The 19,621-nt window shown below is 43.9% G+C and overlaps 1 protein-coding gene across 1 annotated transcript in view; it reads left to right on the forward strand.

Moving 5' to 3' along the window:
- The window catches only part of ADAMTSL3 (ADAMTS like 3), a 368,709-nt gene that overhangs the window by 295,356 nt on the left and 53,732 nt on the right, over positions 1-19,621 (forward strand). The window contains 2 exon segments of the mRNA XM_065871391.1: positions 2,917-3,070; positions 13,880-14,951. Of these exon segments, the coding sequence (XP_065727463.1) occupies positions 2,917-3,070; positions 13,880-14,951 (1,226 nt within the window).

Genomic DNA, 19,621 nt, shown 5'->3' on the forward strand with positions numbered 1-19,621 from the left:
AAATGGCCACAAACCCAAACTATCAATTATGAGATACACCTGCCAAAGACCGTAAAATCTGGACCAAAATGAGGGAGGGAAGGCTGAGGGATGACAAAGATTTCCTCAGGCACGAGCAGGATATAGATTTCCCTAGGAGTAAGTGTGATGGTCCTGAAAGGCCTACTCAACGGTTCTTTGATTACAGACACTAGATGGGGGACCATGCGCTGCCCCTGAAAACACTGTGATTGTCCCTGCAGAGCCGTGGGGGAGATGGAGCTGCAGGAGAAGCCACATGTTTAGGCCTCCCAGCCAAGGAAGGCTGCAGAAATGGAGTGATGTGGAGGAAGGAGGGCAGCAATCACTGGATGATTACACAGTGAACAAGTTACTTAAGAGGCTGTTCCCTGAGTCACACCGACCCTTCCAATGCCAACATCTGAAGAGATATATGGGCAAAGGAAATAAAAATTTGGTGACAGACTGTTGAAGACAGCCAATTTACAGAAATGCCCTAGCTCGTTCCCCAAACCCGTGGTATTCCCAAACAGCCAGCTGCGTTTAAAAAGCTCCGGCAAGGCTGGGCCTGCGCTTCCGGAGCCTCTGCTCCGCAGCGGGAGAGGCCACAGTAGTGAGAGGCCCACGTACCGCAAAAAAAAAAAAAAAAAAAAAAAAAAGCTCCGGCAAGAGGGAGGAGCTATGGGAACGTATGTATATGTATAACTGATTCACTTTGTTATAAAGCAGAAACTAACACACCATTGTAAAGCAATTATACGCCAATAAAGATGTAAAAAAAAAAAAGCTCCAGCATAAAAACTATGCATCAAAACTGGGGGAAAAAAATTGAAGGGGAAGAAAGAAGTTAAGGTGTGGGGAAAGGAACAGGAAGCAAGAGTCATAGGAACAGCATAGTATCACAAAGGTATTACCCAGAGAAAAGTTCTGAAAAACAGGCTCCATACTCCCAAGGAAATTATAGTCATGATGTCTGGGGGGAAAGTGGCTTTAAAATGAGGTTTGAGTTCAGAAAGAGATTATGAGTCAACAGAAGGAGATGAAAAGACAACTTGGAATAGTCAGGGAAAAAAAGTGAAAAGAAGAACTTTAGACAGCAGACGTAAAAGTTACTTTACAAGCAACAAAAAGTAATTAAAACGACTGGAAACAGAGAGCTATGGTATACAAGCTGGAATAACTCATGTAAAATGATATGAAAAAGAGTAAGATGTAAAATTGGTTTTTAGAGGCAATGATGGATATGGAAAGGCAGAGAGGAGATTAGACATAAGTGTGATTGGTATTTGTGAGAAGAACAAAACGAATGGAACAGAAAAATATTCAGAGATAAGGGGAATTAGTTTCCTTTAATAAAAGCTTTAATTTGCAAGTCATAATGGTATACCACGTGCCACTAAAGTATGACCCACTAAGACATAGCCTGCTTAGGTGCTGAACTTCATTGGTAAAGAAAGGAGCCAAAGGCCTCTGAGCATAAAAGGCAAACAAATAAACAACAAAAATTCCCTGCTTGGCCTCCTCCACCTTCACAGTAGCATTAGATGCAAGAAGACAGTGAAGCAGTGTCTGCACAGTTCAAAAGGAAAGGAAGTGTGACCCAGGTGTTTTCTCTTCATCCTGTTTGTTCTTCATGTGGAAAGGCAAGAGAGGCAGTCAGAGCACACATACCCATAAGCCCGTCTCGAAAACCTTGCAGGGCCATGATGAAGCATCAAGATGACTATAAAGATAAAAAATCCAGGAAGGCACAGATGCTGGTGAAAAAAGATGGAAGATGGATCGTAAATTCATTTACAGAATTAAGAGTAATCAACCAGCAATTGCATCTCAGAACAGAACGTAAATATCAGAAAATCTTGACGTTAGCTAAATAATTTAACAAAAACAAATTGAATGTTGCACAGGAGAGATGGGTGAGAGGAAATGTAAATGTGCTTACCAGATACTCTCGTTAAGTCAAAATATGTCAGTAAAAATAACTACCCAAACCTCTTGTTGGTTTCTTTCATCTTCTTTGTTAACTTCGGAGAGTTCTTTTGGGAATTAATCACTTAATAGTGGAAAAAAATCTGCCATTCAGCAACTCTTTTAATCTTATTTTAGTTTATTTTTTTCTAATATACCTAATAAAATTGCAGTAAAATTTTAAATTAAAATTGCATGTACACATGTAATTATGACTACCAAATATCAATGTTATAGACACAGTGATTATCAAATATTAATGTTCTTTTACGTAGAGCAGTTTGGGTGTTTTTTAAAACAAAAACTTTCCTTTTATACTTTTCTACTCCTTGAATTCTTGATCATGGGTGTATGTCATTTTTTAATTTTAATTTTTTTTTAGTGAACTATAATTGGCATATAATATATTCGTTTCAGGTGTGCAACATGGTGATTCAATGTTTGTGTACATTATGAAAAGATCACCACAATAATTCTAGTCACCATACAAAGTTAATACCATATTATTGTCTATATTATGTCAGTTTTTAAAAAGCAAAGTCATCCTACTATATTAATAAATAGCTAAAAAATAAAATAGATTAGACATCTAAAAAATAAATTAGACATCAATTACAAGACCATAAAACCGCACGATAATAAATCACTAGAAATTAGTTACTATCTCAGAAAGAAAGAAAGAAGAAAGTAAGGAGGAAGGGAAGGAAGGGAGGGAAGAAGGGGAGAGAGAAAAGAAAAGGCAGAGGGGAGGGGAGGGGAGTGATGGGGAGTGGTGGGGTGAGGGAAAATCTCCATCTCCTAAAAGATGTCCAAGCCTAGGAAATGCTTACTTATTGGTGCACCCATACGTAACACCCCTCCTGTTTCACTGTAGGAGACGTTGCTGTTGCTGCAGGGGATGTGTCTGTTCACACTCCGTTTGACTCTGTCGCCCAATTCTCATTACAGTGTTCTGTCAGTTGTGGTGTTGGAACCCAGCGGAGACAGCAGGTATGCCAAAGGCTGACGGCCAAAGGCCGGCGTGTCCCCCTCAGTGAGACCGTGTGCAGGCATCTTCCTGGGCCCCCTCTTGCGAGATCTTGCCGAATGCCTGTGTGCAGGAGTAAGTATGGAAAGTCCACGCTTCACCAGATATGCCGATTCTGTTCCTCTCCCCGTGTGGCTTCATCTTCTATAGAGCAACACGTTTCTAATCTGTAGGTAAAGCAAATCAAGCAGAATTCAGGATTGTTATAAGCGGCAAATGGTATAATATTGAAGACCAAGATACAGCTCTAAGAAAAGTCAGTTTGAAGAAATATCCATCCGCTTAACAAATGCATCCTGTGTATATACATACATATACGTACATATATGTATGTACGTATATGTATGTATATATACTAAGTTTACCAGAAACTTTCCTGAAGAAACTTACCAAGTAAGAAAAATGATAGTAACTTTAAAAAATGTCATAGCATTCATGGCGTTTATTGAGCACTTACTCTGTGGAGTTCCTTGCAGGCATTATTGCACTGTCTTATTTAGTCCCCAGCAACATTGTGAGCCAGGTATTATCCCCATTGAGAGATGAGGCATCCAAGACGTAGAGAAGGTCCGAGATTTGACCAAGGATCTGTAGCTGCCATTTGGGCCTCTTGGCCTCTTTGACCACAAATCTGTCTGATTCCTGAGCCCACGCTCTTAGCCACCTCTCTGTGGTGATTCATAGACAACATTCTTTCTTTTTCCCCGGGAACTCTTTGAGAACAAGTTTTCAAAATCTTGAGATTCCAAAGATTCGAGATCCCCAAGTTTTATCGTATCCTGGAATTCAAGGATGTCTGTGGCGTGTGGCTCAGTGTCATGCTTCAAGCTGCTTACCTGTCTGATTTTTATTAATTGTGGGTGGTTGCATAGCAACGTGGCTGGACCATAAACTGTCTTAGAGGAGAGTGAGATTAAATTCTGGCAGCTTCCTCTAAAATAATAACAGAATAACATGTGGGAATACATCGTGGTTATTAGGGCATGCAATATGGTAGAAGATGAAATTGTAAATTGTTACGGCATACGGTAGAAAGCAGAGTAAAAGGATAAGTTTTAGGGAGGAAAAAAAAGCAGGAAAAAAAGACAGTCATATTTCCCCTTGACCCTGTCTCATTCTCTAGCTTGCCAACATGTAGGTCATGGAAGCAGACAAGAGACAGGAATGCATTCTCCCAGCCCAGCCAAGTCACCCCGAGCTGGGCCTCCACTTCAGCTGTAGCCTGGCCTGATGCCATCCCCTTGGATCGATGGCCCTGGCTTGCATAAATTTGGCTTCTCCCTCTGCACGCTCCTATGGCATCCTCTTCCCCCCACCACCGTATCAGAGCCAATGGGATGAGCTTGGCACAGACCCATTCTCCCTACCCCTCCTGCCTCTGCACCATTCTCCCTCTGTCATCACACACTTAGCACGTACACCACCCTCATCCCACCTTCAAATGCATCGTGTGCTGACCTCCAGCATCCTTTCTGCCTTTCACCAGGACACACCACCACCAGGTCCATTCTTTCTCTCCAACATCTGCCAACACGTAGGACAGCCAGCATCCATGCGGTTGACTTTCTCACACCCTGATATCCCAATTTCCCAACATGGTCAGTTTCACTGACAGCCATCCCCTTGGCAGGGTGACACCCTAGACTTCCTCATTTCTTGGTACTTAAATAGCTTCCTGCTCTTCTACCGTTCCCCACCTGGCCCCTGCTTGTTTAGTTAATGCTTCACTGTGCCCTCTGGTTCTTCCTTCCCTGTTGTCCCCAAACTTCCTGCTCTTGCACTAGAAACCACTCCTCTTGGCTGGCATTTCCTTATCACTCACTTAACCAATTCTAGAGTCAGATCACTATGCCCTTCCTTAACCCACTACCTCCATCACCCTGCTCACCTTCAACCCTGGTGGGTTACCTTTTAGGTGATCTTTTTTTACGATGTCATCATTTTTAACTTTAATTACAACCATGTATATAAATGATAACACACAGGATAAGTTGAGAGAACAAGGGGATGTGAAGGAACTAATGATTTTATCTTGTATCACAGATCAGATAACAGCTGAGTAGGGCTCCTATTTCACAGAGTTGACTGTTTCAGATAATAAAGCATGGTCATTTATCACATCCCCATGATTTTAAAACCTAAGCAACCTCTTTTATATTTTAACCAAAATAACGCAAAGAACAAACATGATACAAAGATCGGTTTGTGTGCGTATTTAACAAATGTGCATACATAATATTTTTAACAGTGTACAAAATCAGTGCATTTCACCATGTCAGTTCAAGCAGAATTCCATCTTTCTAGATATAAACTGAACATCTCTTGTCATACATACTTTCTGACCTACCACTGCAGATCACACGCAGGCTTAGGTACTTTATGAAATCTCCTTTAAAAGAATCCATAATGTCATGTCTCAAAGCAATTAGGATGACATCACCTTTTAGGTGATTTTTATTTGCTTGTTTTTTAGTTCCCTGACCTGAGCTACTGGGATCGCTGAAGAAAATACTACCACCATCCTGATTAGACATACTTCATATTCACGCTATCTGATTTACCTGGGCAATAATGTGTGGGTGTTTTTCCTATTCCTAAGAATTCCCAAGAAATTCATCATAGCAGCTATTTCATAACCACTCTACTGGCCCCAAGTTCCCATCTCTCTGTGGATAAACTCATCTTTTATCCCTCTATTCTGACTGTCCTCTCTCCTTCATGTCACATCCACCCCCTTTGCTCACCAGACTGGAAAAGTATGGTCTTCCTTATAGGCATAATCCCTCAGTTATGGAAGAGGTGTGAAGACAAGAAAGATCAAGCCCAGATACGCTGTGATCTTTATTCCCTGTCAAGGCTCCACTTCTAGAAATGTGTCCTAATCAGTGCCTTGAGTTTAAGTAAAACCCATCCTCTATGGAGGAGAGAATCTTCTTGCTCCCCGTTTTGACCCTTTTAATGTGCAGTGGGATGGAGGGCGGGGAGAGGGGGGGCAAGATGTCTTGAGCTCCCCCTAGAGGCCGGTGGTGCACCATACAGTCCCCCTGCCTGCTTCTCCCCAGACCTTCCCTGCATTCTCCCACCTCCAGCTTTTACCCCTTGCTTAAATTCTTCCCTCCGCCATATCTAGCAACTGACATTCTTCCCATTCTTGAAGGACCAGTACAAACCCTACCTTTCCCAGTAATCTTTCTCAGTTGCACTTAATCTCTGAAAAGTAATATGACAATGTGGTTAAGCCAACTTGAGTTCAAATCTCATTTCTATCAGGATCTCATCATGTGACATTGGGCAGGTTATTTAATCTCTGTGAGTCTCAGTTTTTTATCTATAAAATGAGAATGGTAGTTGTACCTACCTCATAGAATTGTTTTGAGAATTAATGCCTAGAAAGTGCTTAGAAACAGTGCTGGACACATACTATAGGCTCAAAAGTATTAGTTATTTTTAATGTCGTTACCACTTTAATTCCTATTATAGCTTTAAGATAGGATAAAATGTAACAGAGTAACTAGTGTTGTGTCTTCTGGCTTACTAGGGTATAAATTTATATGGGGTAGCTAGATAGTAGCTCTGGACAGTTTTTCAGTGTAGGCCTCCAAAGCACTTATAATGAGTTGTACCCAAAGACATACTTTTCAAATATGTCAGGCTTGGATCATCCTCAGATTGCTGTTAAAAGCCTACCTGTCTTGGCTTCCAATCAGGCATCTAAAGAAAACAAAAGATAATAGGAATATAGTGTTTGAGTTTACACTTTTTTCAATTATGGCTCCTGGTTTTAAAGAATTCTTATTTTTCACCCAAGTACTGACATCAAAATAGTTGGAGGACTTCCCTGGTGGTCCGGTGGTAAGACCACGCTTCCACTGCAGGGGGCGCAGGTTTGATCCCGGGTCGGAAAACTAAGATCCCACATGCCACACGGTGCGGCCAAAAAAAATTTTTTTTTTGAGGGAAGGGAGGCACCCGGGCACGTACTGTATGATGAAAATGTCAAGAAACATATGCCTCATCCCCTTCCCAGGTTATCTCAAACCCACTCGCTTCTCTCCAGCTCTTGGTCTTCCTCCTTGTACCAGCCCACCGTCTGCCTCTTCAGCTCTCATTATAGAGCGCTTCTACTCTTCCTCTATGCCTTCTCAGATTCCAGTAGCACCCACCCCTGCCTGCCTGACATAGCTGTAGCCCTTGGAAACCCAGACAGGCACAGGGCTACCTCGCCAGCACCCCTCTTGGGCTTGTGTCACCTCCTGCAGCATCCAACAGCAGACATTTATTTTATCTTTTGCTCAGTCATTCATTTGTTATTCATTCAATAAACAGTAAGAGTTTTCTCTTACTGTTTACTCTTACTTACTGTTTACTCCTGTTTACATGTACCAGACACTATGCTGTTCCCCAAGGACAGAGATGATCTCTCTGCCTGGGCATATATTGTTTTCAGTGTCAGGGGATAGCATTTCCTTATTAATTCTTTCAGGACTCATTCATCAAGTGCTACTGTGTTTTAGATGTTATGATACAAAATGAAAAGGATCCCTTCTCTTGTCTCTAAGAACTCATAGTCTAGTAGGAGAGAGACATATATAAACAAATAAGGAGAATAAAGTGCCAATGATATCATAAAAGGATGCAGAAGTGCTCACTGCAGCTGGGGGATGTGAGGAAGAGTTTCAAAAAGGAGGAAGCTTTGAGCAGAATTCTGAAAGCTGTGTCCATTCATCAGATCCACACGGGACACAGGAGAATCTGGGAAAAGAGAACAGTGTCGGCAAAAGTGGGGTATGACAAATGGAGTGGTATGTTTGGGGAAACTGCAGGCAATTCCATAGGATTAGAACTGAGGTTGAAGGTGGGTTATGGTGAAAGGGAAAGCTTGAGAGGTGAGCTGTAGAGCATCTTGAGCCCCATAATGAGGAGTTTAGATTTTATCAAAGAAGGAAGTGACATAGTCAGATTTTATTTTGGTTTAGTTACTCAGACAGCTGTCTAGATATATTTTTTACATTAATTTTTATTGGAGTATAGTTGCTTTACAATGTTGTGTTCGTTTCTACTGTACAGCAAAGTGAATCAGCTATACGTATACATATATCCCCTCTTTTTTGGATTTCCTTCCCATTTAGGTCACCACAGAGCACTGAGTATAGTTCCCTGTGCTATACAGCAGGTTCTTATTATATCTGTTTTATACATAGTAGTGTATATGTGTCAGTCCCTGTTTCTCAATTCATCACAGCCTCCCTTCCCCCACTGGTATCCACATGTTTGTTCTCTGCATCTGTGTCTCTGCTTTGCAAATAAGTTCGTCTGTATCATTTGTCTAGATTCCACATATAAGCGATATTATACGATATTTGTTTTTCTCTTTCTGACTTACTGCACTCTGTATGACAGTCTCTAGGTCCATCCACGTCTCTGCAACTGGCACAATTTCATTCCTTTTATGGCTGAGTAATATCCCATCGTATATATGTACCACATCTTCCTTATCCATTCCTCTGTTGATGGACGTTTAGGTTGCTTCCGTGTCCTGGCTATTGTCAATAGTGCTTCATATATGGATATATTGGAAAAATATGAGAGTGCAGGCAGGGAGTCTAGTCAAGGGGATATGACGATCTCTAGGTGAGAGAGTGTGAGGAGAGAAGCAGTGAGGCCACATTCTAACAGTGCTTCAGATGTCCCATCTAAGTACCTGATGGCTGGCTAGAGTTGGGAGCGAAAAGGACAGTGGTGTGCTTGTCAGTGTTTAACAAGCAGCTCTGGGGCAAGGTGGGTGGCGAGGAGGGAGAGGTTGCTGTCATTTGTTACCTTTGCTGATTTCCGTGGTGTAGATGCTCCCGTCATGGTTGGTTTCTGGCTGCCGACGTGGCATCATTGAATGCAGAGTTGGGAATGGATAGTAACAGTCTCACCGACCTGTGAGTCTGTGAGAGGAAGGGCCAGCATGCCAGTGGACAGGGAAAAATCGAGATGCCTCTAGAATCTGCCTGGAGGAGGTTGGTAGAAGATGAAGCCATTAACTTAGGGCATATAGGAAGAGGAGGACTGTTGGGATGGGTTAGGGAGGCAGAGATAAAGTGTTTAGGTTACAATATTTTAAACTTGAAGTAGCAGGAAGAGATTTCCAGTCAGCAGTGGACTATTAGATCTTGTGCTCTAGAGAAAGGTCTAGGTTAGACAGATCAACTTGGGAGGCATCAACCTAGAGTTGTTAGTTACAACTACAAGATCATCCAAAGAAAAGTTTAGAGCAAGAAGAGAAAGGGAGGAAGTGGCCAAGCACTGACACCTGAGGGGTGGTAGCGACAGCCAGCAGCATGCTGGCAACGAACAGTGGTGGGAAAGGACCAGAAGGAGGGTTGAAAGAAATGGCAGGGAGGCGAGACTTCTCCATGAACTGAGTGATTACGGGCGCCATGTGTCCTAGAAGGGTCAAGTACGAATACTGAAGGGACATTGTATTTGTCACTAGGGGACCATTGGTGGCCTTTCCCTGAGAGCTTTTAGTGCGGTGCTGTGAGCAGAAGCTCATCTACCCTCGGTTGAAAAGTGCATGAGAACCAAGTGTGGAAGCCATTCCTTCAGCCTGATGAGACACTTACTGTGTAATCTTCATGGGACTTCACAGCCCATTTAACCAGTCCCGCCTATAGCATCCCTTGTAGCCTCCTCTCAGCTGCCTGTGTTTCTACCCTAAAGAGAATCTGAAAAAATGCTGCCCGGGTTCTTGATAGAGCTCCAGAGGGGCTTATGAGATCCTCCATGCCAGTGGAAGCAATGCAGGCCAGCACCAACCAAGCAGCCCCATCCAGGGCTGGGTTCTGAGGGGCCTGGGTTCCACAGGGTAATAGGAAGGCTTAGAGGCTGCTTTGCAGCCAAAGCCCATTCGGGAGTGGCAGGAGTCAAGTGATGGTGAGACCAAGTGGAAACATCCAGCACAGATGGCTTGGGGCAGAAACCTGGCATGGCGCCAAGACTTAGCGTCGTGGCAGGGACACAACTGGAATTAGGGCTGGACACGAGTAGGCAATTGCGATAAACGGCCTCGGGCACCAGGGCTGGCCTTTACTGGGTAGGGCAGGCTGACACTGAGGCCAGAAGGAGGACCTCCAGAAGAAAGATCTCTTCGTTTTCTAGAAACGCCAAAAGATGTGGCATTTCTCATATCCAGCACAGTGGGAGAGTGGAGGGATGGGTTGGTACCCTCGCACTGGCCGCAGGCCCTCCAGGAGGATGCCATCGCTGCCTGGCCACTCTCCGTCTCATCAGGCTCGTCCAGTGTGGCAGTTTGGGGGCATATCCGGATGCAGGAGGAGGCAGTCACCCAAAACCAGACCAGTTTCTTGCCCAAGAACTGTGTCTGATGAGGCCACGCTCCAGGCACTGCTCCAGAGGAACTCACAGGCGTCCCAAGAGAGGAAGTGGCCCACGCCGTGGGACATGGCAGAGCCTGATCCCAGACCCCTCCCCAGGCATACATGCGAACTGAACTGCTGCATACCCAGCGTGAGGAATTGCTAAACAGGCCTGGTTGGGAATGGAGCTGGGGCCACAGGGCCTGCCTTCCAGCAGATGGGCATGCAGCCAGAGGGAGCGGCTGAGCTGCTCATGGCTCACCCAGCCATGGGCAGGGCCTTTACCAAGGCTGAACACTGCCTGTCACCTGCAGACTCCCCAGCCTGCTTTGGAAGGAGTCAGGTCCCATCTGCTTTAAGCCCCAAGCTCAGCTGAGGGACATCTGGCTACCAGTGGACCTGAATGTAATTAGAACCCTTCTCCGTGGTAATTAGAAACCATCTCCATGGCAATTAGAACCCATCTCCACACAGGATGCTGTGTGGGCTTATACCAGCCTCAGATCATCTCCAGCCTGAAGCATCGAGCCAGGCCTGTGCTGCATTCCCCATGTGGGCTTCTGCACCTTCCCAGTAAGAGCAGGAACGTTCAAGCTATGGCCTCATCTGTAGCAGCCCTCAGAGTCTGTCTCCACACCTCTCTCTCAGTTGCATGAGTTCAAAAGTCTGACTTTGACCCAGCTTAAACTCTGATTTTGAAGAACAGGTTGCAAAGCCATCCACGTGCACATTTATCTTTCCCATTGTCCGCCACTGAGGGATTAATGACCAGACAGGGTGTTCAACTGAATCCTTTTAAATGATAATAAAAAGAGATCTTTATAGGTGCATATAAACACATATATGTAGATATCATGGATATGTGTGTAGACATACATACATACCGTGCATTGTGACAAGTAGTCATAAAATGCAACCAGATAAGTAAAATTAGAAACCAGTGAGTGATAAAAAAGGAAAACAAACAAGGCTAATATAGGATTATGTCTTGAATTTTGCACTTCTGTTACGTGTGGGCACAAATTTAGCTCTAAACTTGACGACATGACTATCTTGGAAAAGGCAACCTGGTCGATTACACGGTTCAGTGTTTATCGGGCAGGAAATGGACTAATTACTCAGAGGAAAGTATAAGAGCTCCTGATGGTGAGACCACAGAGAAATCCTCCTGCCTCCTCCTTCCAGAAGACATCACAAGGTGTAAAGGCTTCGGCAGGGTTCACACAGAAGACACAGATGCTCTTTCTGATTTTCCCTTCTCTCTCCACCAGTAGCGTCCCCTCAGATTGCCTTTGAGTTAATGCAATGGGACGCTCCGGGGCAGTGGTTCTTGACCTTTGCTGCCCATTTCAGTCACCCGGGGAGCTTTTAAAAAGTCTGATGCCCAGGCTGTTCCCCATAAGTCAGAATTTCTGGAGGTGGGACCCAGGGTACTGAGATTAAAAATCAATAATAGCAGGTGTTTTGAATGTGTGGCACAGTTTGAGAGCCACTGCCCAGTCAGAGTTGATATTGAAACGCCACACACCAGAGTTGTGACTGGTTGTTAAAGTAGGGACATACTTCCCAAATGGTTAGTAAGTAGCCTCTGCCTGAACCCCACGACTGTCTCCCAGCTGCTGGGACCCTCCTGCCAGGAGCCGTCTGACCTCCTCATAGTGTAACGATGTTGGGAGAGGGAACACTGCAAAGACCTGGCCCAGTGCTACAGCTGCCATCTGCTCTGGTTGACTGCACCCTCACCATGCAGATTGTGAAGTATTTGGCATAGCATCTCTGCCTATAATAATAGATGAACCGTCAGTTTACCAGGAATCCTCCTGCTTTTGATCATTGTTGAACAGCGGTAAGTCCAAAACTCTATATTGCCAACCGAAAGAAAACCTGTATGCCTTAACTGGCTGAGGGGAGCTTGACACCCTCTGTGAAGGGTCTGCGTCCCACTAGGGAAAGGTGTATACATGACAGGCCACCCCGCTCCACTTAGAGATGAGCCGAGGGGAGCATTCGCGGGCAGAACCGTGGACAAGGGGCCTGGCCTATTAATTGCATCTCTGTGGGATTTGCATGCAAACTCATTATGCCTGTCCCTCACTTAGAACATTCTCTACCACAACCCTGTTGTTATGCACCCAACCCTGTTGCTTTTCTGAACTTACGGGCACCACCACACCCCAGCAGGCAGGCAGACTCTAAAGGGATCATGAACCACCTGAGAGGAGTCCAGGAGTTATTCTGGCAAACCAGGGTACTGGTGAACACACTCTAGTTCGCGCCCAGGGCCTGAGAAGTCCGTCTAAGCAGAGTCTTAATCTGGTTCTCCTCCCAGCGTATCCCTGCCAGTGCTACAACCAGGAGGAGCCGTAACCGGGGTCCTCCAAGGTTCTGATTCCCACCCTCCCCCCTACCCCGTCTCATGACCTGAATTCCACAGTGCCATTTCCATGGATCCAGTCTCTCTTCTGTCACTTCCTCCTTCCAGGCCCTCTAGCCCACGCTCCACCATCTGCCCATGGACCTAAGTACATCTTCAAAGAGGAATCAGTCTCCCACCTGCATCAAGCCCCCCTACTCACTTCAGAATCACCCTAGGACGCATTGAGGCCTTCCTTCCCGCAGGTGGACAGAGCCACGGCTCTTGGGGGATGGGATCTGAGGAGTGTCGTCTTTGGCCTTAGCCCATTAACTGCAGCCAGTGCCCAGGAACAAGCAAGAGTCAGCTGACCCTTGATCCGTCTCAGCTTGCCCTGTTGTTTGCTGGCTGGACCTGCCTTTGTCCGCTGACATTAGTCATATATGAGAGCTTTTAAGTGCACTTGATATAAACGCTCTAACCTGTCACATTCCTCTGACGAAGGTGCTAACATTACCCACATTTTATGAGTGAGAAAACTGAGGCTCAGAGAGGTTAAATGACTTGTGCAAATGGCGCTAAGATCCAAACTCAGATTCATCTGGCTTCCAAGTGCCTGTCCTACCTTTTCTTTGATCACTTGCTTCTTTAGGCCCCCAAGCTAGTTGAACTGACCCGCTTGGGTTATATGCTGCAGTTGGCCGGCTTCATCCTCCTTTTCAGATCCTTCAAACGCATTCACTCATCTCCCCAATCACTGCCTCCCTCAGATTTGGGGTACCCCTGGCCAAGCCGTACTAGATTCTCAGGGGCCTCCTCCCCTAGGTGGTGGAGGCCCCACATATCAGACATCCCCTTACTGATGGAAACATTTAACCACTTAACCTCATGCCTCCCCAAACCAGAGCTTTGTAAAATAATTTACATGCTTCCATGCAATTCATTCAAACGTGCATTCTTTGCTGCTCAAGTACCAGATAATTGTGAAATTTACCCCCATCTAAGGATGTATAATATATATATCATTACTTACGTTTTAGTTCTCAACTGTTTTAAAAGAGGAAAAAAGAATTTGTTGACTTGTGCCAGCCTTGGAAGATTACAGTCAAAAAGTTTTCATCATTGAGATGTTTGTGTTTTCTTTTCTTTCTTTTTTTTTTCCTACAGAAATGCAACCAGAGATGAAGACCAACCTTGGCAAGCAGGGTCCTCAGATCCTTGGTGTCCAGAGAGTCTACATTCAGACAAGGGAAGAGAAGCGCCTTAACCTGACCGTCGGGAGCAGAGCCTATTTGCTGCCCAACACATCTGTGATTATTAAATGCCCAGTGCGACGATTCCAGAAATCTCTGATCCAGTGGGAGAAGGATGGCCATTGTCTGCAGAACTCCAAACGACTCGGCATCACCAAGTCAGGCTCACTAAAAATCCACAGCCTTGCAGCCCCCGACATCGGCATGTACCGGTGTATTGCAGGCTCTGCCCAAGAGACAGTGGTGCTCAAACTCATTGGCACTGACAACCGGCTCATTGCACCCCCAACCCTCAGAGGGCACACAAGGGAATATCCTGGGATGGACCACAATGAAGCCAATAATTTGGGAGCCACATGGCATAAGATGAGGCAGAAGTGGAGTAACAAAAATGAGCTTTATTTGGACGATGGCCAAATTCATCACCAGCCTCTCTTACGAGCTCTGTTGGGCCACTGCAGCCATTCTGCAGGAAACGCCAACTCCTGGGAGTTTGAGAAAAAGCAGTTTGAATCTGCAGTTAAACAGGGAGCCTACAGCATGGATACCGCCCAGTTTGATGAACTGATAAGGAACATGAGTCAGCTCATGGAGACCGGAGAGGTCAGTGATGACCTTGCGTCCCAGGTGATATATCAGCTGGTGGCCGAGTTAGCGAAGGCGCAGTCTGCACACGTGCAGTGGCGGGGCATCCTGGGAGAGGCGCCTCCCACGGCTCACCTAAGGGGGGAAACGGGAAGTGTGCCCCAAAGCTCCAATTCGAAAAACTCAGGCAAGCTGACGTTCAAGCCAAAGGGACCTGTTCTCTTGAGGCAAAGCCAGCCCACCTCGATTTCTTTTAATAAAACAGTACATTCAAGGATTGGAAATACAGTCTACATTACAAGAAGGACGGAGGTCATCAATCTACTGTGTGAGCTTGTTACCCCCGGTGAGGCCACATATACGTGGACCAAGGATGGAGCATTGTTACGACCCTCCGAAAAGTAAGTAAAACAAGAATACGGTGTTTCCTCTGTAATACCATCTTAATGGTTCTGCTTCCAGCTTTCTTGAAAATATTTTCAAATCCCTTCTCCTAAGAATGTGTTTCCAACAGGATTCTTTAGGAGAGAAACTCAAAAATGTTAGGGTATGGAATGTAAAATGGTTAGCTAGTGGGAAGCAGCAGCATAGCACAGGGAGACCAGCTCAGTGCTTTGCAACCATCTAGAGGGGTGGGATAGGGAGGGTGGGAGGGGATATGGGGACATGTGTATGCATATGGCTGATTCACTTTGGTGTACCACAGAAACTAACACAGCATTGTGAAGCAGTTATACTCCAATAAAGATCTATTGGAGTATAAAAAAATGAAAAGAAAGAAAATCAAAGTAGTCTTTACTTCACCATCATTTTAAAGTGGAGGGCTAAGTGGCTACCAGTTCAAGGAGAACAGTTACTTTCTCCTCAGCCTATTATAGATAAGATTGTTTTCTGGCTTCCATTTTTGTTGTTGAAAAGTGTGTTGTCAGTGTAATTATCATTCATTGGTAGGTAATACGTTCTTTTTCTCTGTTTATCTTTCAAAATTTATTCTTATCTTTGGTGCTCTGCAGTTTTATGATGGTAAGTCTACGTGAGTGTCTTGTTTTATTTATCCTGCTTGAAATTTGTTGCACTTTCTGTACTGAGGATACATATATTTTATCAGTTCTGGAAAATTCTCAGCCCATTTTCTTTTTTTTTTTTTTTTGGCGGTACGCGGGCCTCTCACCGTTGTGGCCTCTCTCGCTGCGGAGCGCAGGCTCAGCGGCCATGGCTCACGGGCCCAACCGTTCCGCGGCATGTGGGATCCTCCTGGACCGGGGCACGAACCCGTGTCCCCTGCATCGCCAGGAGGACTCTCAACCACTGCGCCACCAGGGAAGCCCCCCATTTTCTTTTTGAATATAGCTTTTTCTTCTTTCTTTCTAGAATATCAAATAAATGTATGTGAGAATTTCTCTGTCTCAATCTTCCCTGTGTTTCAACCTCTCTTTCATATTGCCTCTTTTACTTTCTAGTTTGCTACTTGTCTCTTCAGCATTGTAAAAAACTAAGTGGATATTAGCCCACCCACTTAGTTTTCCATTTCAGTGACCACATACATAATTTTTAGAAGTTCTGTTTGGTTATTTTGTGGATTGTTGAATAACTTTTGATAGTTTGTCAAGGTGTTCTTCTATTTATGTATATATTATGTAAAGTATAAGATCATACATTAAATATAAATAATCCAAAAGCTCTAACTAAAAGCCAGAGATTGTCAGAGGATAACAAAGCAACAACTAAAATATAGGTTGTCAACAAGAAGTGCACTTCAAATGTAAAAACAGATAGGTTAAGAGTAAAAGGATGGAAAGCAGCATATCAAATAAATGCATACTTGAATGTTTCTAACAGCCTTATTCATAATAGCCCCAAACTGGAAATAGGCCAAATGTCCATCACCTGATGGCTTTGTAAACAAATTACGGTATGTTCATAAAATGGCAAATGCTCATCATAGATAAGGAAGGAGCTACGGATATATATACATCAATATGTATGAATATCAAAACCATTATGTTAAGTGAAAGAAACCAAGCATAAAAGACTACATACTTTATAATAATTCCATTTCTATAAACTTGTAGCAAAGACAAAATTACAGTGATAGAAAGAAGGTCAATGGTTGTCATAGTCCTAAGGTTTTGGGGGAGGGGACTTGGCTGCAAGGGAGCAAAGGGAACTTTTTGAGGTTATAGAAATGTTATATATCTTGCTTGTGGTGGTGGCTACACGAATGTATACATGTGTCAGAAGTCAAATTGTACACTTAAAGTTAGTGAATTTTATTGCCTGATAATTACAGTTCAATTTATAAAACGTGTCTCAAAACAAAAAATCTTAATAGTATTATACTTCCTTTTCCCCTCTCTCATGTGCTATTTTTTATCATACATTTTACTTCTACTTACATTATATACTCTAAAATGCATTGCTACTCTATGTATTCTATACAATCACCTGTCAATTAAAGGATTTTTTTTTTTTTTTCCTGGTACACGGGCCTCTTACTGTTGTGGCCTCTCCCGTTGCGGAGCACAGGCTCCGGATGTGCAGGCTTAGCGGCCATGGCTCACGGGCCCAGCCGCTCCGCGGCATGTGGGACCTTCCTGGACCGGGGCGCGAACTCGTGTCCCCTGCATCGGCAGGGGGACTCTCAACCACTGCGCCACCAGGGAAGCCCCTAAAGGAATTTTTAAATGGAAAAAAAAAGTCAGGGTATGGTTTTCACATGTGCATGGGAATTCTCAAAATGAAATCGTACTGTCCCAATCGTTATCACATAGCTGTGATACAAGACTGGATACCGTTAAGATTGAATTTAAGCATGTACAGACTCTCTCTTTGCAGGTCACTTAACATTTAAAAATAAAATCAACATAAGGCCGTTAAAAAAGCATACTTATAGTAATCTTACATTGTGTAGGAACTGTAAATCAGAATCTTCCATATCTAGGAGATGTGGTACCGCATTTGAACTCACACCAGCCCCATGAGTTTGGCAGGGTAGGGGTTAATACTTTTCTGATGAGGTCGTTGGAAAACAGAATCTCTTTTGCAAATATTTTCTCCCATTTTGAGGGTTGTCTTTTGGTCTTGTTTATGGTTTCCTTTGCTGTGCAAAAGCTCTTAAGTTTCATTAGGTCCCACTTGTTTATTTTTGTTTTTATTTCCATTTCTCAGAATGGGAGAAAATATTTGCAAATGAAGCAACTGACCAAGGATTGATCTCCAAAATTTACAAGCAGCTCATGCAGCTCAATAACAAAAAACCAACAACCCAATCCAAAAATAGGCCTAAATAGACATTTCTCCAAAGAAGATATACAGATTGCCAACAAACACGTGAAAGAATGCTCAACATCATTAATCATTAGAGAAATGCAGATCAAAACTACAATGAGATATCATCTCACACCGGTCAGAATGGCCATAGTCAAAAAATCTACAAACAATAAAGGCTGGAGAGGGTGTGGAGAAAAGGGAACCCTCTTGCACTGCTGGTGGGAATGTGAATTGGTACAGCCACTATGGAGAACAGTATGGAGGTTCCTTAAAAAACTACAAATAGAACTACCATATGACCCAGCAGTCCCACTACTGGGCATATACCCTGAGAAAACCATAATTCAGAAAGAGTCATGGGGCTTCCCTGGTGGCGCAGTGGTTGAGAGTCCGCCTGCCGATGCAGGGGACACAGGTTCGTGCCCCGGTCCAGGAAGTTCCCACATGCCGCGGAGTGGCTGGGCACGTGAGCCATGGCCACTGAGCCTGCGCGTCTGGAGCCTGTGCTCCGCAGCGCGAGAGGCCACAACAGTGAGAGGCCCGTGTACCGCAAAAAAAAAAAAAAAAAATAGTATAATTTTTGAAAAGCAGTGTTTGAAAAATTACTGATAATGGCATTGTTTTACATCTTTGCAAATCTCTTTCATGTCTGGCTTAATAAAATATAGCTGGATTCACCTAAATGCTTCTACATTCAATCTGTTGTGATAGGTTGTGGTTTTTTTTTTAATTTTCAAAGGATAATTTAGTTCCCAGCTGGTCAAGTAACAAGGATCATTCTGACTTCACACCCATTTGAGAAACAGTTGGGGGCATAAATTGTAAATGGAAACAAAAAAAATTAATGATTTTCTTTCCCTTCTCAGACCATTTTTCCATAAGATTGTGGTATAAGAAGGCTACGAACAAATGCATCATGACATTACACTAGCTTCACCTTTCATTCCTACAGCCCAAGTTAACGAAAGGGAAACAAGACGATTTCTAAAAAACACATATATTCTAGGAAAATCTCTCTAGTAAAAAGTGTGACTAGTATGACGGTGTGTGTGCATGTGAGCACTTCTGGGGTATTTCCATGCCTTTGTGGTGCCATAAGGTTCCCCTTTAGAATTAGTAAGATGGGGATCTATCACCTCACATTGGATTTCCTGGTGGTTTTTCCCATAGTTAAAAAGAAGTTATGAAACTAATATACTATGGTAAATCAACTATACTTCAATAAAAAAAAAAGAAGCTACACCCTGTTATTCCTGACACTGAGATCTTCCAAGTCCAAGTGCAAATACAGATTTAAAACCTGTTTTTCTTTGGTTTCTTTTTTTTTTTTTTTTTTTTTTTTTGGCGGTACGCGGGCCTCTCACTGCCGTGGCCTCTCCCGTTGTGGAGCACAGGCTCTGGACGCGCAGGCTCAGCAGCCATGGCTTACGGGCCCAGCCGCTCCGTGGCATGTGGGATCCTCCCGGACCGGGTCACAAACCCGTGTCCCCTGCATCAGTAGGTGGACTCTCAACCACTGCGCCACCAGGGAAGCCCCTTTCTTTGGTTTCTTCACTTGAAAATTTTATTTCCCTGAAATATTCTGTTGGCTTTCTCTTTCTCCTTAGGTGTGCTATTTCTTCTTTTAAACATGGGCAAGTGGATTATCAGAAAAAGCCAGCACAATGGATATTTTCCTTAATTTGCATTTTTGGTTTTTTGTTGCATACACTATTTCTTTTGTTTTGAATACAAATTATTATTACTATTTTTTTAACATCTCAGCTCGGTTCTTTGTGTCCACCTAGAGGGGTGGGATAGG

The sequence above is a fragment of the Phocoena phocoena genome, chromosome 2 (genome assembly GCF_963924675.1).
Source record: "Phocoena phocoena chromosome 2, mPhoPho1.1, whole genome shotgun sequence".
Taxonomy (NCBI): domain Eukaryota; kingdom Metazoa; phylum Chordata; class Mammalia; order Artiodactyla; family Phocoenidae; genus Phocoena; species Phocoena phocoena.